Source organism: Xiphophorus couchianus, chromosome 12 (assembly GCF_001444195.1).
Source record: "Xiphophorus couchianus chromosome 12, X_couchianus-1.0, whole genome shotgun sequence".
In the NCBI taxonomy this organism is placed as follows: domain Eukaryota; kingdom Metazoa; phylum Chordata; class Actinopteri; order Cyprinodontiformes; family Poeciliidae; genus Xiphophorus; species Xiphophorus couchianus.
Window position 1 is genome coordinate 4,548,250 of NC_040239.1, and position 16,814 is coordinate 4,565,063.

The 16,814-nt window shown below is 38.6% G+C and overlaps 1 protein-coding gene across 2 annotated transcripts in view; it reads right to left on the reverse strand.

Moving 5' to 3' along the window:
* Positions 1-16,814, reverse strand: part of fras1 (Fraser extracellular matrix complex subunit 1) — a 292,855-nt gene that overhangs the window by 70,391 nt on the left and 205,650 nt on the right. For both annotated transcript variants that reach the window (XM_028033228.1, XM_028033229.1), the window contains exons 26-28: positions 15,248-15,542; positions 12,690-12,774; positions 4,868-5,194 (exon numbers count right to left, since the gene is read on the reverse strand). In XM_028033228.1, the coding sequence (XP_027889029.1) occupies positions 4,868-5,194; positions 12,690-12,774; positions 15,248-15,542 (707 nt within the window). The remainder of the gene's footprint in view (positions 1-4,867; positions 5,195-12,689; positions 12,775-15,247; positions 15,543-16,814) is intronic.

Consider the following 16,814-nt stretch of genomic DNA (forward strand, 5'->3'; position numbering starts at 1 on the left):
GTTGTAGAAAAGTACTGTTTACCTTATTGGGAACCTTTTAACCCTTAGGAAAGTATTCTGTAAATTGTTAATAAGTATAACAATACTTTGACTTCTAGAAAATACTTTATATGTTTCTGAAAAGTACATTTCAACTTCTGGGAAACAATCATTTCTTGTCATTGACAGGAATTAAAATTTGTTTTTTCTTGTTGTAGTGTTTGTTTGTTTTTATTGTGTATGGAAAGGTTAAAAATGATCAAACTAAATAAAACACTCCTATTCCAGGCGCTATAATCAGCTTGAGCTGCAACTTGCCTACAAATCAAGAAAGAATAAAGAAAGAGTCCAGCAGGAGGTCGATCTTCATCCACCCGACATCCATCATCACCTTGACAACAGTGTTCAAGTATTTCCTCCTCTTCAGCCGAATGTTTGATCGTTTATCTCTCCTCCATTTCTGGAGGGAAACAGATGAACCCCTTAGTTTTTTATTTTTTATTTTTGAGGCTCAAAGACTTTTTCTTTGGGGCAGAAATTAAAAGCCAACGGTCCTGCTTTCTATTCTGCTGACCTCCCTCCATTAGGAGGAAGTCCATCCATCAGGGGATTGTTATGGTCTGATTAGCCTCCTGCGCTACACAACCGTAATCCGATTTTCCAGGAGGCCTTTTGTACAAGGCACAACCTGGAGCCGACATTACCAGACAAACTGAAGACTCACTGACTCAAGTTTGCTTTTAATGAATCCCTCCTGGTTTTATCGCGGATCATTGTGAGGGATCAGCTTTCATCTGCAGATTTTGGATTCCATCTTATGTTGTTTTTATCTTTTCTGTTTGTGTGCAATCTAAAACATCCTCTCCATCTGGATGCTTTGAGCGTAAATCCACAGAAGACAGCTTGGCATTTTGGCAGGTCCACACAGACAGGCTTTAATTAGATTCTGAATATCAAGGAGTCCCACGAGATCCGGGTAAACATCTCAAATGTTTAGCAAACAAGCTGTGGGCCGGCCGTGTGTAGCCAGCAGACTGCACTCAGTTCATACGTTTTAGGCACATCATTTAACTCGACAGGCGCTCTGAGACGTCTCGAAGAGCTCTGATGATTCTGACAACATCTGACTGAAAACAGATTCTGAGCTGTGATAGCGCAACAACAAAGCGCTTCTCTTTTCCAGCTTTGTACAGCAGTTAAACCAGCCGACCGAACGTGCTGGAACTCAGTTTAGGTTGCTAGGTAACAGGCTGGGCTTTGCTTGGGTTGCTAGGTAACAGCCCTGCCTTCTGATTTGTAACATTACATTCCGGAGGTTTTCGACACCAGAAAAACACTAACTGTTGCCAAAAACTGGCTAGGTGGGTTTTTCAGGAGCCCCCCACCCCTGAAGCACTTGGGTGGTTGGCTTGTTAGGAAACAACCTTTTAACTTCTAGAAAGTACCTGAAACGTTCTAGAAAAATACTTTGAAAGGTTTGGAAAACAACCCTTTAGCCTTTAAAAAGTAAACTGATATGGGCCGTTTTTTGAAGCAAATGAAAAAACAAAAAGTTATACTTCCTGTCCTTCAGGCATTCGACCTGTGAAAATGTTATTTTACATGGAGCGTTGCTGCCATCTATTGGAATTTTAGCGAACTGCTTTACTTCATTCAGACATTTCTATCCCAAATGCCGTATTCCAGTTTGAGTTTCTTCAAAGCAATGCTCGTCAGTAGCCATTTATATGGCACAATGAGCGTTTATGTTAACATTTGTGAAAGGGACAATTAGCTGTTGCTATTGCACTATGATGCAAACATGGGACTGCTGTTTTGTTCAGTTTGTGTATGTCGATGTGTGTCTGTCCCTACCAAATAAACTCAAATAAAAGAAGTTAAGTTTTCCAAATTAATTTAAGTTTCTTTGAGTTAGTTTTGGAAACATCTGAATACTGAGAGAGCTTTGATTGTTTGCTTTGCGATAAGCTAACTAGCTAGCATGCTGCTAACTTACAAGTAACTTTTTAGCAAGAAATATGAGATTGTTTTAAGTAAATAATTCCTTAATATTGATTAAAAAGAACTTGTTTCACTGGCAGATTATTTCACTTATAGCAAGGGACTTTTCATGTGTTAACTAAATTTATCTGCCAATGCACTTTTAATCAATATCAAGGAAATGTTTACTTAAAACACACTTAGTTTGTCTTGAAATGTACTAAGATATTTGCACTAGAAACTGGACCAAAAATACTTGGTATTGCATTGTAGCTCAGTATTAGATTTGTTCATCCTCCTGAGACAGTATTGTTGCGGCACTGCTGATGTATGCAACTGAATGTGAAACTTTTCTGTTAGCTGCGCTCAGCTCATTCTGAGTTGTTTGTGTTTTGACAGTTTCAGTCCATTTTACATGGAAATAAAGGAAGAAGTAATTAATCCTGACTCGTGTGAAAGGAGTTTGGATGATGGTTAGTTTTGGTACAAGGGACCATATCAACACCATTATAGTGTGAAATGTGAATTTTGTACAGTAGGTCCCCTTTAAGATCATTATTGTGTTTAAATTAAACAAATATACTAGTGATTGAAGTCATTACAGCTGCAGAGCTTTGCTCACTCTCTGTCTTTGCTTTCTGTTCTGTAGTTTATGCCGTGATAATCCACTTGTGTGGATCAAACAACAAGGCAACAAGGAGGCGGCAGCAACAGTGACCACTCTAGGATCTTATCCAAAAGCCGCGGACACAAACCGAGGACGTTCCGTTAGCTTACCATCATCCTGTCCGTCCTGCTTGGCTTGAAGGCATGACAGACTGCAGAATCAGGACATTTTACAGTAAATTAATACTGCCATGTGTGAGTGAGTGTGTGAGTGGGATGTTATTGATTTACAGAAGGGGAAGAAGAAGAAGCAGAGGAGTTTAGCCTGAAGCGCTCCATCTGCACACAGTCAGACAAACAGAGCTGCCCTCCAAAATCAAAATGTTTTGACTGCGTGAGCAGAAAAACTAGAGGAAAAGTGTCTCAGCAGGAGGAAACAAAACCAACAAAACAAGTTTCAACAGCCCAAGCTCTTAAAAAACCCACACCCATCACTCTGTAGAACAATTACTTTCTGCAATCAACCATTAATACAAAGAAAATATATGTAAAGAGGACATATTATGCATAATACATATTTTGCATGTTTTTGTACTTCCATTTGGTTCTCGACTGTTTCTAAAAACCTAAAAAAAAAAAAAACACCACCACAAACCGTAATTCTGGCAATAAGTTAAAGTCTTGAAAATGAGCCAGTTAAAAACCTCCAGAAAGTAAGTTACCTAGCAACCCAAGCTGCGCTCCAGCACGTTTTGTCAGCTGGTTTTACCGCTGTATTTGCTGTACAATGACTGCTGGAAAAGACACTTTCTGCATTCCTGTTGGTTTTTATTATGTCAAGCACTTTGAACTGCCTTGCTGCTGAAATGTGCTGTGCAATAAAATTAGAACTTGAACCAACAGTGAAAATGCGACATCGTTCTGGTGGAATCTTGAGTCCAAAAAAAAAGAAATCAGTGCCGCTTTGCTTTCTGCCTTCAATTCGCTTAGCAACCAGGAAGCTGAAAGGATATTTATCTTTCCAAACATCCCCTCTACCTGCAGCCACTCCTCCTGTTTGGTCGCCGGGGTTGACGCCGGCTGCAAGATAATTGCGTCCTTGTGATGAAATGCTCACCAGAAGCGATGACAGCTGCCATTGTAATGACTCGACCTGCTTTTTCTGTTTTAGCAGTGAGGCTACGGGGATCTGTCAGCGCCTCCAGGAAACTATTTTCAGGGATAAAGTCAGCAGAGCATCTTGTGAGAACATGTCAGCTGGAAGCAGAGGAATGACTGCTCAAGTTGATGCAATTAAAGGCGTCTAGAGGAATGCACTTCATGCCGAAATGGTTTTACTTGAAGGCGTTGCATTATAAAAGAGCAACATGTGAAAAGATTAGTCCTGTCAAACTTAAAAGGTCAAACTTGTAATGCTTCAAACAACATACTCACACAATTGTATTATCACCATTCAATCTGGTCAAAAGAATTGTTAACTGTAAATTAAAAAAATTAAAATACAAAATGTCATTGTCAAGTTTATTTATTATAGCATTTTTAAAAACACTAGATCTTACCAAGCTTTTTTGTTCTTGTTTCTAATAATTTTTTCTGTTATTTGTTTCAAAATCTTCACTAATGTTTTTCTTTTGTATTTTGTTTCAAAGAGCCAAAGAGAAGAATTCAAATGTTATAAATAAGTGGTTTAGCTGCTTTATGTGTTATATTTCATTGAAATGTCAGCATATCTGTGTTTTCTGGGAGGAAGAATGTTAGTTTTGTGATTCAAAAACTTTTTAAACATTAATTGAATTAAAATGTTTGTTTTAACCGCAATCAATAATTGGAGTATTTGTCTTGCACACTACAAAAACGAAGAATCTTACCAAACGTATTTTGTTTAGTGCAAATATAACTTATAGACAAAACTAACTTACAAGCAGCTTTTCAGCAATATATGTTGTTTTAAGTAAATAATTCCTTAATATTGATGAAAAAGTGCTAGTTCTAGTTGTAGATTATTTTGTTTATAACACTGGAAATTTTTTTATAAGTGAAATAATCTGCCAGTGGAAAAGGTCAATATTAAAACAAGCTCCTATTTCTTACTAAAAAGTTACTTTTAAGTTAGTTTTGTTTCATTTCAAGTGTACTGAGATATTTGAACTAGAAACTAAAACAAAAACACTTTAGGTTTTTTGCAGTGCAGCTAATAGGATTATATTTGCCATATGTTGTGTTTTTGCAAATAGAAAATGTTAGTTGAAAAAAACAATAAATGTTGAATGGGTAGCTGTTGAAGTCACGTCGTCCTCCTTACCTTCTGGACTATCCGGACCTGGAGCAGGACGTTCCTGTAGCTGTGGCCGTCATTCACCTGCAGCACCGCGCCGTCCTCCTCCGCCGCCGCTGAGCCGTCGTGGACGTACTGGATCTGCTCCCTGGAGAGCTCCTCCAGCTTGAATCTGCTCAGTGCACGGTCGCCATGGAGACGGGTCAGGTGGCCGTGACGGGGCGGTTCGAGGACCATGACCAGGACGTCGGCGGGGTTGTCGGGGTCGTTGATGTGCAGCACTGACTTGGTGATGGCGGCCAGGCCACCGGGCTCCTCTATGGTCAACAAAGCGAGGGTCACCACTCTCGGGGGCTGGAAGAAGGAAATAATGAGGCAAAGAAGTAAGATTTCTGTTTTCAAATGCAAAAGGTGCCCATTACGCTTGCTTTAGCCAATTAGAATAGGTCCATGAATTACACAAAACATGTTTATGAAACAAAATCATTTTTAGATAATGAGATTTTATTCTGATCAGTTTATAATAAGCTGATTTAGGGCGTCTTGTCTCTTAAATCCAAATAATCTGCTGCTGATCAAGCCTTCTTACTCAACATTTACACTCATACAAAAAAAGGCTGCAAACAGATGCGCAATTATACAACCGTACATCTTTGAAAAGCAGAAGTGGAGCCTCCTGCACAACCAACAAGAATGCAGCAAGTGGTTTCCGGATGGTAAGTCAACAACAAAACTCTTGTCTTTTCCAGAAGCCTTTTATTTATTTATTTATTTAATTTCCCAGGTGACCAAACATGCTGGAGCTTGGTTGGGATTGCTAAGTAACAGCGGAGTGTCATCATTCGAGAGGTTTTTGAAACAAATTAATTTCCAGACACAAAAACCATTAACTTACTTCCAAAAAACACACTGCAAAAAGAAAAAAAAGATGCTCAATGTCAGGTTTATTTATGAAGCACTTTTAAAAACAGAACATTTTGGTCTAGTTTCCAGTACACTTGAAATAAGACAAAACTAACAAGTAACAAGTGGCTGGGTGGTTTTTTAAGCACTTGAGCTGCTTTTAGAAGAAGGTGGGAACCAAATAGTATGAAAACGTCCAAAAAGTAAATTTTCCATAACAGGTCCCCTTTAAAAAACATCATTCTGTTTGAAGATTTGGAAACTGCTTCAGAGTTGGAGCACATCTCATCGCCATGAAAGGCTGCTGAGAAGATCTCAAAATCTGACAGTTTTCCTCTGCATGACTGCAGCCTGGCGCTGCGGCCGCCTGCTGCCGCGTGGAGCCGCGATATTGAAGGAAAGAGGGATGTTAAACAGGGCGCTTCATTAAGCTGCACTCAGCAGCGCCGACGCCTCACACAGCTAACAAAGCCAACGAGACGCGGAGGCCTCCCGTTGTGAGAAACCTTCTCCAGAGTTGGTCTTTACCTTCCTGATTCTAATTACCGAATGAAGATGAGAGGTGCATGAGGCGGATATTAGAGAAGAGAATCTGGTTCTTTTCTTCTCTAACCATAATGAGACTCTTTAAATGCAGTTTTTTAAATATGACATTCAACTGATGTGCAAATTTTAGCCTTCTACAGGTGGTCCGCCGGCGCCTCCTAATGGTCGGCAAGGTACTGCATGTAAACATATTTTCCGTGACGTGAGTTTAAAGTGCGACACTATAGCTAGCTTACCAAAGGATTGTGTTTAAAACTAATAATGGATAAGTGGGTTAAAACCGGATCACTTAAAAGAAAAACTGAAGATACTGGTGGAAAAAACCCAACTCCAGCAATACTTTTATGATCAGAAGAAGTCATATCTATTGAGAGGGTGACGTCGTTCAGGAGTGATTGGATTATTTTCTTTTTTTTTTTTTACACCCCTCCAGGGGGTCTTTTTGTGGGCTCTAGTGTCCCTTAAATCAGCGTTTCCCAATTCCGGTCCTCAGGCCTCCCTGCTCTGCATGTTTTAGATGTGCCTCTATTCCAGAGCAGCTGATTCAAATGATTGCATGACCATCAAGTGCTGCAGAAACCTGTTGATCACCCATATATTCAATCCAGGTGTGTAGCAGAAGGGAAACACCTAAAACATGCAGGGCAGGGAGGCCTGAGGACCGGAATTGGGAAACGCCGCCTTAAATGATAGTAGGCTGACAGGAAACGGGGAAGGAGAGAGGGGAAGACATGCGGCAAATGTCGTCGAACCCACGACGGCCGCGTCAAGGACTCAAGGCCTCCAAATACGGGTCGCGCTAACCGCTACGCCACCACGGCACGCCCCGATTGGAATATTTTCTAATCCCTCAATTAGTTCTGTTCTTTGTTGTTAAGACTTTGCTTGCTTATAATGCTCTGCTTGCACATCAACATCTATTGTTATTTTATTGAATTAAAAATGATTACATGAATTAAATACAACAGATAAGTACAAATGGTAGGGATTGTTTGATAATTTTATAGAGGATTTTTGTTTATGGCTAACCAACTCAAGTCTATTTTTCTTTTATTGTGCTTCTAATTGTTATTATTGCACACAAATCTTGTGTTTTTGACATCATCGGAAAACTTAAGACTGCAAACTGTCAGAATCTGTATATAACTTACAAAGTCGACATGTTCACATTTACAATACAGTGCATTAGGATGACCAAAGAAAACAACAATAAGAGAGTTGAGACATTTAAGATAAATTACCTTTAAGACAATAATATTTTCAATTCAGTTTGCATATATTAAGATGTGTTACTTCAGGGAAATTTCAAGTTAAATGTTTGTTAAATCGGTTAAATGGTCCTCAGTATGAAAGAGTTTGAGAAACGCTGCATTTAGTACTTATTTTGGTTTTCACAGTTAAGAATCCAGGGATATCTTGCTGCATAAAACTGCTCAAAGCATGAAATATTTAAATGTGAACATTATCTCATATTTCTGGAAAGTTCAGTGCATTTGTTTGAAATGCTATTTTTTTTTTTTTAAAGCTTATCAAAGCGCATGCTGTGAGCAGAAAAGCAACCTGAAGATTCGCTTGCAGGGCAGGGAGAATGCGCAGAGCTGCAGGTGGAGAAGCGAGCGGGTTTGAAGCTGTCGGGTCGGGAGCTCCGAGCGGCGCAGCGTGACGCAGAGCGTGCGTCTAATGTGAATCGCTCCTCGGCTGTTGGATGAACTCCAGCGTTTTGGCTTTAGAGCAGCAGCTCAAGCCGAAGGAAACGCCTCGAACAAACTGGAGATGCCCTGATTCAGGGTGACCTAGACCCAGATTCTTTTACCAGTTACACAAGTTAAATTTAGAAGCAGTAAAGCCACAAGGGTTTAAATTTAAGACCGACATGAAAACAGCTAATTTACTTATTCAATAACTAAAGAAAGTTAAGTATTTGCAAGTCTGTCTCACATATGTGTAATATGTGATTTTACTTGCTTGAAGGTTTATTATTATGTGCTATGCTTCATTGAACAGGTTAGGAAAGGTCTATACAAAACATGTTCATTACATTTTGTGCACAAAATCATTCTTAGATAAGATTTTAGTCTGCTCAGTTCTGTCTATTGAGCCATTTTTAGGTCTCTGTCTCTTTAAATCCAAAGAAGCTGCTGCTGGCCACGCCCCCCCGCAACTCAAAGTTTACATTCACACATGAAAATGGCAGCAATCAGATGCACAATTACGCAACCATACATCTTTGAAAAGCAGAAGTGGAACCTCCTGCACAACCAACAAGAATACAGCAAGTGGTTTCTGGAATGTAAGTCAACAACAAAACACTTTTGTCTTTTCCAGCAGCCACTGTACAATGCATGCAGCAGTAAAACTAGCTGACCAAATGCAATGGAGCTTAGCTTGGGTTACCAGGTGATGGACTAGGTAATGGCGCAGTGCCGTTTAAATGTAACTCAACTTTGAGGAGATTTTTGAAACAGCTCATTTTCTTGATACCAAAAAACATTAAGTTGTTGCCATTAACTTATTTTTAAGCATTAGGGTTGTTTTTAGAGACAAATGGCAGAACAAAAATGTACAAAATGTGAATTTTACTGAATAATCCCCCTTTAAACATGCAGTTTTATGACCACAACTCTATTACAGGTTGATTTGGTGGGCAAAAATTCATTTGAATAGTACTTATTGATTCCTTGCATCATTGGCAGGAATGAAACTGATCAGGCTTTTCATGACCAGTATCAATTTCTGATTATCATCCATGCCCATCTTGTTAATTCTGATATTAAATGATTCCAATATTAATATTAAAAAGACATAAAAAGAAAAATCCCTGCATATTTGATTTCAATGCAGCAAAAAGTAAATAAATGTTAAGTTAGCCACATTTATGCACTAAAGTGCATGTCTCTGAACTTCAAGCATCTAATTAGTTTTGATGAATTAATAAATGCAAGATTCAAATATTGCCAAAAGAAACATAATTCTAAGTCAGAGCTACAAATCATGGAAGAAGGATGCAAAAATGTTGATGGAGGAAGCAATTCATAGATAAATGTACAAATTTAAGAAAGCATAAAAATGGAAGGGGATTCAAGATTTTTAAGCAGTAAATTTAACATTTTGGAACCTTCCAGTAGCCCTGGTACACAGAAGGCTTCAACATGAATAACAAAGAGGCAAAACTTTTCCAGGTTTTTTTTTTTCTCATGAGGCTGATGACTAGTCACTGGCGCCGACCTAGACTGTGTCGTGCCGGTGCTGCCCAGGAGCGTCAGAGTGTGGGGCTTTAAATCGTGCAAAGGCACGCCTGCACACCAAAGGAAACGGCTGAAATCTCCCACCTGAGGCAAATGAAAACAATCAGGAGGCAGATTCAGGTGGGAGGGCAAACCTTTTATCCTGCACAGGAGAGGTGTCCAACCTTTCATCTGCAGCTCTTTCCCCAAAAAGCCACGACTCAGATTGCAGCGACGCTGCAGAAACAAATAGTCTGTTTTGTGTCTGAGGTTAAAACTCACTTCTCTTCTCACTGAAAGGAGCCAGTGACTTCTATCAACTTCTATCACAGCAGAGCAGACAGAGCCATCATCTGAGAAACCGTCTCTTTAAATCAAACAGTCTGATGTGTCCTCCTTTCAGACATCTGCAAACAACAGATGTCTGAAATAGAAGCAGACATCGCAGTCACGTAATAAGTGTTTCTGTTATGATCCTTGCTTGTTTTATTTGTTTGTGTTTTGTTCCTTTCTGGGTTCTCCATTATTGTTAGAATGATCTTGCCATATTTAGTTCACTTCTTTAATTTTATTTCTTGTGTTTCTTTTTGTGTATTCTGCACTGCAAAAAGAAAATCTTACAAAGAATTTCTGTCCAGTTTCTAGTGCAAATACCTTATGTACAAAACTAACTTAAAATTAACTTTTTAGCAAGACATAAGATCTTGTTTTGAAGTCAAAATACTAGTTCCACTGGCAGATTATTTCACTTATAACATGGGAAAAATGTCTTGTAATAAGTGAAATAATCTACCAGTGGAACTATGACTTTTAAAATAAATTTTAAGGGATTATTTACTTAAAACAAACCTATATCTGGCTGAAAAGGTACTTGCAAGTTATTTTTGTCTTAGTGTACCAGGGTATTTGCACTACAAAGTAAAGCAAAAATATTGATTTTGTGTTGTTGCAGTGAGTGGAAATTTTAAAATGAGACCAAACTTACTTACAGAAAGATAACAGAACTTGTACTAGTCCCATTGTCAGATGTTTTTGCTTATAACAAGACATATTTCCCATCTCATTAATGGAAATAATCTGCCAGTAGATCTGGTACTTAAAAAAAAAACAAAAAACTAGTCTAGTTTGCAAAAGAAAAACAAAATGTAATATTTTTTATGAAAATACTCTGGACTCCCAGTGAACACAGTTCACACACAGATGGTTAAAAAGCTACATTAGCTGCGTTTCTATTACAAATGTGTGTAAGACTTCCATTAATGTAAACAAAAAACAAAAAAAAAAACTTACATTTGCAGTGATTCCATTAAATAAGAAACAAAATAAAATCAAATATGAATAAGTTTGTTCAAGCAATAAAATTGCCATGTCATCATTTTCCTTGCACTTCCTCAGCGTTTCTCCCAGAAAACCTGCTAAGCCTGGTGGTGGCAGCACTAAGTGTTTTTGAGTTAAAAAATGTTTAAATTTGACATTAAATTTGAAACTATCACTAGATAATTATTTGTTATTGTGAGAATTATAAACAGCATCTATAAAGTCTTAATAAAAGCATCTCTACGGCAGACGAGCTGGCTCAGTGGTTGGCACAAGGCTGGACTCTCTGGCAGCAGTGGCGGAGAGGAGAACACTACAGAAACTCGAGGCTATTATGGACAACGCCTGCCACCCTCTGCACACTGTCATCAGCAGCCAGGAAAGCAGGATCAGTGGGAGGCTGCTTCTTCCATAGTGAGAGCCAACAGACTGGGGAACTCCTTTGTCCCTGGTGCAATGAAACTCTTCAACTCCTCACTGGAGGTGAAGAAGGAGGGCTAATAGGAGTACAATAAAAACAGAGGAACTATAGGATCAGGCTGCTAATTTAAAAAGAACTTTGGTAGCCCAGCAGTCTTACATTATAATCCGTGTTGTCTTCTTTGTTGTTTCCACCAGTAGCAGCATCCGGTTGTTGATCACATGATCCGTGTGAAACAAAAAAAACACTTCAAAGCTAAAACTTTTATCAAAAAATATGAGTATTTTCGAAATTGGTTTGTTTCCATTAACCAATTTTATGGTCTGCCTAGCATCACCCCATTATATTCGTGTTTTTTTTTTTCTTACTTTACATTATTAGTTACAGCTTGCATTATGCATAAGTTTTAATTATTTTGTTTAAAAATATATTTTGGGCTGCACAGTGGCGCAGTTGGTAGCACTGTTGCCTTGCAGCAAGATGGTCCTGGGTTCGATTCCCGGCCGGGGTCTTTCTGCATGGAGTTTGCATGTTCTCCCTGTGCATGCGTGGGTTCTCTCCGGGTACTCCGGCTTCCTCCCACAGTCCAAAAACATGACTGTCAGGTCAATTGGTTTCTCTAAATTCTCCCTAGGTGTGAGTGTGTGTGTGAATGGTTGTTTGTCCTGTATGTCTCTGTGTTGCCCTGCGACAGGCTGGCGACCTGTCCAGGGTGTACCCCGCCTCTCGCCTGGAACGTAGCTGGAGATGGGCACCAGCAACCCTCCCGACCCCATTAGGGACAAGGGTGGACAGAAAATGGATGGATGGATGGATGGAAAAATATATTTTCTAATGGGTGCATGTTTAGTTAATATTTGTATGAATGGTTTACTTACACTTTTTGTTTTGCTTTGAGGTTCTGCAAACAGAGAACATAGAGGGGAAACCCTGGAAAATACCATTTCATTTTTAAGAGGGTGGGACTTTATTTGTTAGAGTTGACCTTAGTTTTTAACTTCGTGACTTTAATATTCACATATTATTTATGCTAAGCTAAAGTTAGTTTTACTTTATTTGTTCCACAAGTTGCGTTTGCTAATTTTGTATATTTTTGTTCCTTTGTTACGTTGTGCCTCGCTCGTGTCTCAGATTTATGTTACTCCACCTCTATTTAAGCAGACTTTGTTTTCTGTTTGCAGATCAGTTTAGTTTGATCAGATCAGTTGACCTCAGTGGATTTGGGCCCAAATCTGTTATTTATACTTTGACTTATTTTGTACTGCTATGTTCCCTATTTTTTGGAATTATTAAATTGAAATGTTTTCCAATTTTTTAACACCTTTTGTCCTTGTTTAACTCTGGTCCTTTACAAACAACCATACATTAAAAAAGATCCAGAAAAGCTGAGATCCATTACTTTCAGGACCTGGAGTGATCAATCACAGTGAGTGTTTACCTGCATGGATACGGCATGAACCTGAATTGCAGCCGGTTGAGAAAACATCTGGGGGTCAGCGGCCCGTAAGGTGAACTCACCAGTCCTACACAAAGAGCAAAGGAAGAGGACATCATGAACAACAAAAACGCAGCTGATTCAACCCGATTGAAAAGGTGAAATTACTCTGATTGAGCCGCAGACACGCTCTTTAGACCAGGATGTGTCTGGAAAAGAGTCAGCTCAGGCTGACGGTGTGAGCGATTAGACCTAATCACCTCAGAGCTGGAGAGGAAACGAGGACAGTAACCCACCACAGTTCCCATCAGCAATATGTCACCATCCTGCCTCATCATTAAAGGTTTATTAGAAACAACTCCCAGGGGCCGGATAAGCCAGTCTGAGCACCGACTGGAGCAGGAAAGAAAGCAGGAATCACCAGGAAGACAGTGTGTGATACAATCGGTTTAAATTACGTTAATATTTTACAATAATTATTTGAATACATTCAGGTTCCCTGGAACTATTCAGGATATTTTCATCTGATTGGCTGGTAACATTTTGATCCCGAGTGTAAATTCTCACTCATCCACAATAAGACAAGGCCGATTCACGTGATAATTCAGAATATGCACCATGTTGTATTCGATTACAACAAAATTAAAACTGGCTTAAAAAATAAGAAGCCCTCTGTTAAACGAACATTTTTGCACATCAATAGCTTTTGTGCATTTAATATAATAAACAAGCATCGTCTGAAAATATGTTCAGTTTTTTAAAGTATGACCGCAAATGTGGTGGGGATTATTAATACAGAATGGCTCTAACATTAACACATTAACCTGGATGAGGAGGAGTTCAACGTTACCGTTATTGCAGGAGACGCTGTGATTGAAGCTCCACCCCCTTTGAGAGTAGCTGCCGTTGCTAAGCAACATATGAAACACTTTACATTGGTACAAATTGGTTGAATGCTGTGTGATCAACTGTTTGATGGACGTATTTTGTCCTTTAATTGTGATTAAAGTTCTGAACTCGTTGCAACTGGAATTAGTGTCGTCTTTTCTTTTTTATTTTGGTGAAATGTAAACATACTTTGGAGCGTATCTGCCACAACGCCATCTTGGATTTTGTCTACAGCAAAATACGGAGCACATACTACACAAAAACCTGTTCTTGATTTTCATCCCTAATTACAACTCTAAAATATTCTCTGGTTCTGCTTGGGGTTTCTACCTGAAAAATCCCTAAAATTCTGCAAAACTAGGCAACTGAGCAAAATGCAAAAATTCAGCTGAATTAATTTGGGATCGGTTTGTAGGGAAACCCAGACTTCCCTCTCCAGCGCCTCTGGGTGCCAGTAGAAAATAAATTAGTATTTGAGAGCCTTAACCTATTTTTATTACAGCCTTCACTCTGTGTTTATAGATGCTTCTGAAATAACCACAGAGTCTCTCAAAAAGACATAAAAAGTCAAACGAAAGCACACAGGTCTGACCGGCAGATGATGCAGCTAGTTTTAATACAGCTGTGAGTCTGCAGGGGTTATCCAGCACTCCACATAATTTGAAAAATATGGCAGTGATGAGGAGATTTAATCTTATTTGGGTGGCTTACATTCAGATGTCTATTAATCTAAAAGCCTTAAACTGGGCAGCAGATCATATTTTGCTCATTTATTGGTTTTCCGCTGTATTAGGCCACACCAGCTGCATCACAACTGACTAAACTGTTTATTAGGTTTATTGTGATTGGATAAATGGACACTGGAGTCCAACACAGAACAGAACGGACTTATTTCAGAACAAAAATAATAATTACAAAAAAACAAGAACATGGTTTGGATTTAAAGAGACAACAGAATCACTCTGATGTGTTTTCTGTGTCATCAGATTTGGGTCAAAAGTAGCAAAAAAAAAAAAAAAAAAAAAAAGCAGAACATAAAATATTTACACCTTATTTTTACAGGATCCAGTATACAGCTGGACAACAAATGGATACAATATATATATGGCAATAGATAAATGCATCTGATAGAATATTCAATATATGGAATATTCACTGAACTCTGATCTGGAGCCACACAGCATTCTGGGAGATGTAGGCAGACTTTAGAGAAAAGTAAAATAAAATCTAGATGTGTTTCCGTTGTTGTTTTTTGTAACGTAAATTTACCTAAATAAAGCTAATCTGATCTGATAAACAAGTAAACGTGGCTTAATTTTAACAAATACAACATAATAGATGAGTATCCAGTCCAGAAACAACTCAGCATTACAGAAAAACCGTTTGTCTGCCATCACAGTTGGCCATGCTAACTAGCTTGAGCATTTCTGACAGGCTATGCTAGCCTCAGCCTACTTACTCACCCTCAGAGCAACAGGGTGAGTAAGTAGAGGGATGAGCAGCGGCACACTGAGGGTGACTGACAGCGCTAAGACCCGCCTCCTGGCTCTGATTGGTTGTTTCTAGTTAGCACTGGGACAAGGCAGAGTAGCTTGATTTTTTCATAGATTATCTGTCTCATGCCATTCTTTTAAAAGTTGCATTTTGCAGCTGTAAACATCTGATCCAGTTACCTGGCTTTGTTTTTCAGGTGTGTGAAGTGGACCCGACCAAGCTTCAGCTGTGCCCACGTGAAGGTGTCGTCTTTGTGTAGCTCTCGTCTCGTTTTCCCTCCATTTTCTCCTGCTTCCTCCTCTGTTGACAGGACCAAACGCCCGTTGTTTGGTTCCTGAACAAGCTGGAAGATCATTCGCCCAGAGGGACTGTCGGGGTCCCTGACCTCCATCAGAGAGGGCAGCAGAGGGGCGGAGCCACCGATGGGAACCAGCAGGGAGCCGTTGATGTGGAGGACAGGGCTGTGGTGGTTCACTGAGAAAAACAAAAACCACAAAATCACATGTGGGGTTCCTCAAGGCTCCATCCTCAGACAACTTTTATTCAATACGCTCAGGTTATATGGTGCCACAGCATGTCTTATATTATCTATGCTGATGTCACAGAGTCAGCAGCTTTGTTTCCACACTGTAAAAACACAAAATCTTACCAAGTATTTTTGGTTTGGTTTGTAGTGCAAATGTCTTAGTACACTTGAAATAAATTGAAACTAACTTACAAGTAACTTTTAAGCAAGATTAAGTCAATAATCCCTTAAAATTATTTTTAAAAAGTACAACTTCCTCTGGTAGATTATTTCACTTATTACAAAATTTATTTACGTATTTAAGTGAAATAATTTGCCAGTACAGCAAAGTAATTTTTCATCAAAATTAATGCATTATCTACTATCTTTCTGAAAAGTTGCTTGTAAGTTAGTTTGGTCTTATTTTAAGAGTACCAATATATTTGCACTGGAAACTAGACTAAAATACTTGCAAGATTTTGTATTTGTTCATTGCATCTACTGTAGAATTTTGCCAATTGAAATTACGAACATAAATTTGCCAAACGGAAACATTTTTGGGCTAGGATGAGGTGAATCAAAATTGCCGCTTAATTTGCAAAACTGCAACGTAAAAATTTTTTCACAACACAGACAGTCCATCAAAAGTTAAGTTTGTCATTTGAAAGTGTTGAATCCTTAATTCTGTATAATCGCAGACTACAATTTTCCAAAAACGCCAGATGGCTAAATTATGAATAAATTATACTTGCGTCCTTCGGCACCATAACTTTTAATAACTTATCATGCGAACAAACCTTTTCACGTGTGATTTCAATTGCATTTCTTATTTAATGCAAACACAGCGATGGCAAATTTGTGTTTTTTCGACAGCAGAATGTCAAAATATAATGGTAAATGCTGTTAGTGTATCTACAATTTCAAATAGTGAACAAGTCAACAATATAGCAAAGGCTAAATATTGACCTCTAACTGGCACTAATGAGTCTAAAAACTAAAAGACACCCAGGGAACATCGGTGTTGCTGCATGCTCAGACAAATTTTAACATCAACAAAATGTTTATTACTAAATCTGTGTACTACTATCATAAAGAATAAAGAATTTATTGTTGTAAACCAACTAGTCAGAGCAGAAAATCCATGAAAGTATATTTCTATTGAGATCTTTTCAAATTTTCATATTAAATATACAAATATATATATATAGGGGTAAAAACTATAGAATGCATCAATCTAAACC